We start from the raw sequence: 6271 nt of genomic DNA, 5'->3' as shown, positions 1-6271 counted from the left end.
TTAAGTTGCCTCCAGCCTCCTGTGTATAGCCTATTGTAGTCATGTTTACTGTGTCGGATATCAACCTCTGAAGAGACAGACTTGATAAGATAACCTGTATTATTTGTACATTGGTCTCTATTTATCTCGGGTGTGGTTTGTTTTGTCCAATCAGCTGTCATAAGGAAATAACCTTGACAAGTGCCTTCTTTATAAGTGTGTCATAAACAAGATACACGTTCACCAAAGCCCCGTTTATACCTTCCGCTAACATGCATCCTTCATCCTGAACTTGTCCCGATCTTGTCCGTTTACACTTATAAGATCTAATCAAAGCCAGATCAGAGTCTTTTTAATCGTCTACACCTGTCTAAAAATGTGGGCAAAATCAGAATGTGGAGAAGATCAGGACAAAGAACGCATGTTAGTACCAGGTATAAACGTGGCTCAAGAAGCTAATACCTGAATAACATTGATTACTACGTGGAATGACAAACCAGGGGTATGTGAAAGCAATATGACTGACACGTGATCATAACAATAATACACTTTATTTGCATAGTATTTCTCGTACAACACATTGTAGCCCAAAGGGTTTTACAGTTAGCGTAGCGTTGTGTAATAAAAAGTGTAGCTGGCTAATTTCAACACCACTCTGGATAAATATATACAGTTAAGGTTTTTATTAGGAGACAAACGGATTAAATCAGCAAGTTTCTTATAAAATATATTACACAAGAATGAGCTTAATATGTACACCTGTATTACCACTCTAAATATTCACAACTTTAATAGTGTTCATATATGATCACCACATTGATTAACAAATATGCCCTAAACATTGGTTTTAGAACTACCTTACTGGGAACAATTACATGACTGGAAATCAACCAATGAGCTTCCTTCTCCTCACAGACGGAAGAGCAAATGACCAATGAATGTGCTGTGGTTATTGCTATTGTCAAAGATCCATGTATTGGCGCAAAGTTGCATGTAAACATGCTCTCCTACATTCAGCTGCAGCGAGATGCCATTGGTTGCGGTCTCATATCGGTTTCCAGAGACGTGGTTGTACACAGTAATCATCTGTTCTCCGTTGTTCATCAGTCGAAGCCCCATGGGTCTGGAAGAACTGTTGTGACCTGAGAAGCTGAAGTAGTAGACTCCCCTGACCGGTGCTGTGAAGATTCCTATAGGAAGGGGACAGGTCAATAAAAAAGGTTAAACTCTCATTTTACCCGGTAAGTTGACTGAGAACACATTCTCATTTACAGCAACAACCTGGGGTATAGATACTGGGGATGAATGAGCCAATTGGAAGCTGGGGATGATTAGGTGGCCGTAATGGTTTGAGAGCCAGATTGGGAATTTAACCAGGACACCGGGGTTAACACCCCAACTCTTATGATAAGAACCATGGGATCTTTAGTGACCACAGAGAGTCAGGACACCCGTTCAACGTCTAATCCGAAAGACGGCACCCTACACAGGGCAATGTCCCCAATCACTGCCTTGGTATCTTTTTGGGGGGACCAGAGGAAAGAGCATCTCCTACTGGTCCAGGACCAGCCCTGATCAGCTTCAGAGGGAAGCCAGCAGTGGGATGCAGGTTGGTATGCTGCTGACAACTCAAACAACCTATCTTATACATGTAACTGAAAACACTTTGGTCTGTACTGCTTCAGTCAGTTGAGTGCATAATGATACCCGTCTTCTTTTACTGTGAGGAATGATAATGAACTGTTATGACTTCTTATTAAAATAGGAACTATTGATTAAGTGAAGAGCGTGTGAGAGTGAGTCTAGAGAGTTAGAGGCCTACCTGTTGATGGGTTGTAAGCACTTCCAATGTTTGTGTAGACATTCTTGTAGATCAGAGTGATTTCAGTGTTGAAGGGGCCAATGTGGCCCACATTGCTGATGGAAGCTGCAAAAGCCACCTGTCTACCTATAATATATCCATGATAACACTGGGTTAAAGTCCATGTTCAGGTGGGATCTATACATCAATTCCTCATCACTTATTTAGTTGTTACAGAATTATCTAATGCTAGTTGAAAAGCTTACGTCGATTTATATAAGAAAAACTGCAATCATACTCAGCAAATGTGCTGCTAGTTTACAGTCATCTGAGTTTGAATAAATGTATTTTGCTCAGGTCTCAGTCCTCTCTATATACCCTGCCCGTCCTAACAACTGCCATAAGGAAATAACTTGACTGCTTCAAAATAGTGTCATAAACAATATACACGTTCACCAAGAAACTAATACCTGAATAGCAATGATTAACTTAAAGTTGGCACGTGAAAACATCAATAATATGGTGGCAATAAGTCTCCTCCTCTTGTGGTTTGTTTTGATCAGGTCTCAGTTCTCTCTCTCTCTCTCTCAATATATATCCAACTCCCAAGGAAATAACCTTGAAAAATGCATGCTTTAAAAAAGTATAATGAACCCGTTTTACAGTAATAGGCTAGACAAGATGCATGTTCAACAACAAGTGAATACAGTGAAGGTGAACAGAAGAAAACAATGGATAACTGATAAGTGATAAGGGATAACTGATAACAATGGATAAGCGATAAGGGATAACTGATAACAATGGATAACTGATAAGTGATACGGGATAACTGATAACAATGGATAAGTGATAAGGGATACCTGATAACAATGGATAACTGATAAGTGATACGGGATAATGGATAACAATGGATAACTGATAAGGGATAACTGATAACAATGGCTAACTGATAAGTGATAAGGGATAACTGATAACAATGAATGACTGATAAGTGATAAGGGATAACTGATAACAATGGATGACTGATAAGTGATAAGGGATAACCGATAACAATGGTTAATTGATAAGTGATACGGGATAACTGGTAACAATGGATAACTGATAAGTGATAAGGGATAACTGATAACTGATAACAATGGATAAGGGATAAGGGATAACTGATAACAATGGATAACTGATAAGTGATAAGGGATAACTGATAACAATGGATGACTGATAAGTGATAAGGGATAACTGATAACAATGGATAACTGATAAGTGATACGGGATAACTGATAACAATGGATAAGTGATAAGGGATACCTGATAACTGATAACAATGGATAACTGATAAGTGATAAGGGATAACTGATAACAATGGATAGGTGATAACTGACAACAAGGAATAAGTGATAAGGGATAACTGATACATGATAAGGGATAACTGATAAGTGATAACAAAGGATACGTGATAAGGGATAACTGATAACAAGCACTTAACCCTGACATGTGATGTTATTGACATTAGAAAGTCATATTTTTACGGCGTGCTATTACAGTTTCTCTCAATTGCTTGAGCACATTTTGTCCAAACAGAATTCACAATAAAAAATACATATAATTTGCAAAATGCATTGACTCTCGAAACGTTAAATAAATGACACAAAATCAACTACCTCCATCAAAACATACAACTTATCTAATGAAAAGTGATTTCAATCAGTTGTTACACAACGCCCCAATAAATACTATCAACATACTCTAACATGGTTAACTCTCTTTTATATGTCTGGCCCATTTGTTGATACTATGATTATAGAATGACCATAAAAGGCAAGTAAACATATTATCACAGCATGGGCTGGATTCTTTTGTCCTAAAATCATTTTACCAAAGATGACCAATGCAGAAAGATTGTCAATATCCAGAAACAATATCCAGAAACAATATCCAAAATATTCCATTTGAACTGAGAGCTGAACTATCTTCCCCTATGGGCCCCTCTACTTCTCCTCTGTCTTTGTCTTCGACCTCTTCCTTGGTCCATTCTTGCAAACAGCAACTCAGAGGAGACCTCTTTTTAGCATGAATAAGGAATGATTGCTGATTGAACAATTGTGCAAAGAAGTGTTGCACACGTGCAGAAGAGGTCCACATTGGTGGAAGTGAGTTGTATCAGCTGTGACCAGATGTTTTCATTTTGTTTGTCAAAACTCAACTGAGTTTCACTTCTTTTGTTAAGACTTGTGTTTGCTGTTTTTCAAAAACGTGCTAAGCATTTGCATTGTGTGTGAAAGCAATGAGACATGACTTACAGTTTAACAAAAAAGAATTATGTTGTGCTCATGAGGTTAAGATGGAGATCAAGTGGAACCCATTTTCATTACAAGTGTCTTAGAAAATGTAATTACCAGGGGGAAAGTATTTAACGTGACTCATCTCCCATTTTTGTGTCCAATATTTGTATCTGTACTAATTCAATACTGATTCTGCATGTTGAGTTCAACAATGCCTGATTTACACTACCGGGCCACATCAAGCCAAACCGTACCAATCCGAGCCGAACTGGGCAGGCCTGCTTACGCATCCACCAGACTGGCACCATGCTGGAGAGGACAACGTGAAAAGAAAACACCAGAACCAACCCAGTACAGTTAGGTCCTGTTGTGTGAATCAGGCACAAGACACTATCCATGCAAGTCTTCTGACATGGCCCAGTCTGAGAGATTTAGTCTCAGATAACAGATTTAGTAGCAGGAAGTCACCCTTTCCTACTTCCTCTCTGTGTTTTTACACAGGATGTGGTTGGTGTAACCAGTGGAGGGCAAATGTGAATGTTTTCAATGATTCATTCTTTCACTTCTTCCTTGTATCATTGCTCAATAATGTACAAAAACCCATTTGTGCCACATGCACTGACCCTAATGAACAAAATGAAGGACGACATTAAGGGCATGGGGATGGACTCACTCATTCTGGAAATGTGCAATAGTGAAATGTAACTAACTGTGTAAAATAATGATGCAATCATGGATATTAAAATGAGTGTGTTATAACATTATGTACAACACTCAGGGAACTCAGACATTAAGGTGATGTATATTAACATTATGTACAACACTCAGGGAACTCAGACATTAAGGGGATGTGTAATAACATTATGTACAACACTCAGGGACCTCAGACATTAAGGGGATGTATAATAACATTATGTACAACACTCAGGGACCTCAGACATTAAGGGGATGTGTAATAACATTATGTACAACACTCAGGGACCTCAGGCATTAAGGGGATGTATATTAACATTATGTACAACACTCAGGGACCTCAGACATTAAGGGGATGTATATTAACATTATGTACAACACTCAGGGAACTCAGACATTAAGGGGATGTGTAATAACATTATGTACAACACTCAGGGAACTCAGACATTAAGGGGATGTATATTAACATTATGTACAACACTCAGGGACCTCAGACATTAAGGGGATGTATATTAACATTATGTACAACACTCAGGGACCTCAGACATTAAGGGGATGTGTAATAACATTATGTACAACACTCAGGGACCTCAGACATTAAGGGGATGTATAATAACATTATGTTACAACACTCAGGGACCTCAGACATTAAGGGGATGTATATTAACATTATGTATAACACTCAGGGACCTCAGACATTAAGGGGATGTGTAATTGTGTAATATTGAGTATTTGTGGGGGGGGGGGGGGGGGGTAAGAGTCCTGAAACTGTCATACTGTCATTCTAGCTTTGTTTTTTGATGTTTGACCCATGTCTCTCACCGTGTCGCGCTGCATCTTATTGTACCTAAAGCAAATACCTGTAAAAATCAGACAATAATAAATATCTCATCTATCTAATGTGACATGGCTAGATTGGATCTGGTATTTGAAGCCTTTTCCAGACATGAGAATTGCACTGGTTTGCTGGACCATCTGCCATAAACAAAAGGGGGACAGCATGATGAAAACGCTTTACACGAGGGTTAAAATCCTGTTCCCTAGTGATGATCCTGACCTTTACGTATAGCTTTAGTAAAGCAGACATGGTCGAGCCTCAGACCCTGATTAGCTCTGACCCTATTTCGATGTTTCTTTCAAATGCATTTAGACCTCTTTAGTTCCTAATGTGTTTCTTACAGACAGGATGGAGAGAGAGGGGCAGAAAGATAGTACCAGGGAGAGACAGAGGGAAGGGGAGAGAGAGACAAAGAGAGAGAGATATAGGGAGTCAAAGAGATGAGAGAGAGACAGAAACAGAGAGAGAGACAGAGAGGGAAACAAAGACAGAGAGAGTGAGAGACAGAGAGAGAGAGAGAGAGAGAGAGAGAAAGAAAGAAAGAAAGAAAGAAAGAAAGAAAGAAAGAAAGAACGAAAGAAAGAAAGAAAGGAAGAAAGAAAGAAAGAAAGAGATGGAGAGAGAAGGAGAGAGAGACAGAGACAGAGAGATACACAGAGAGAGCAAAAGAGAAAGATGGCGAGA

The 6271-nt window shown here is 39.0% G+C and overlaps 1 protein-coding gene across 1 annotated transcript; it reads right to left on the bottom strand.

The window, feature by feature from the left end:
* Nucleotides 1–379: 379 nt before the first annotated feature.
* On the bottom strand, nucleotides 380–1964 carry LOC149982158 (complement C1q tumor necrosis factor-related protein 3-like; the record flags this gene model as incomplete). Its single annotated transcript, XM_090183157.1, has 2 exons — nucleotides 380–1169; nucleotides 1802–1964. Coding segments are annotated over 2 exons (444 nt in total), but the record flags the coding sequence as incomplete, so codon positions are not given.
* Nucleotides 1965–6271: the final 4307 nt, after the last annotated feature.

This window comes from Oncorhynchus mykiss, chromosome 8 (genome assembly GCF_057628025.1).
Source record: "Oncorhynchus mykiss isolate SJ-2025 chromosome 8, ASM5762802v1, whole genome shotgun sequence".
Lineage (NCBI taxonomy): Eukaryota > Metazoa > Chordata > Actinopteri > Salmoniformes > Salmonidae > Oncorhynchus > Oncorhynchus mykiss.
Note: the sequence above shows the minus strand (reverse complement) of the source record. Positions and strands in the feature narration are given on the sequence as shown.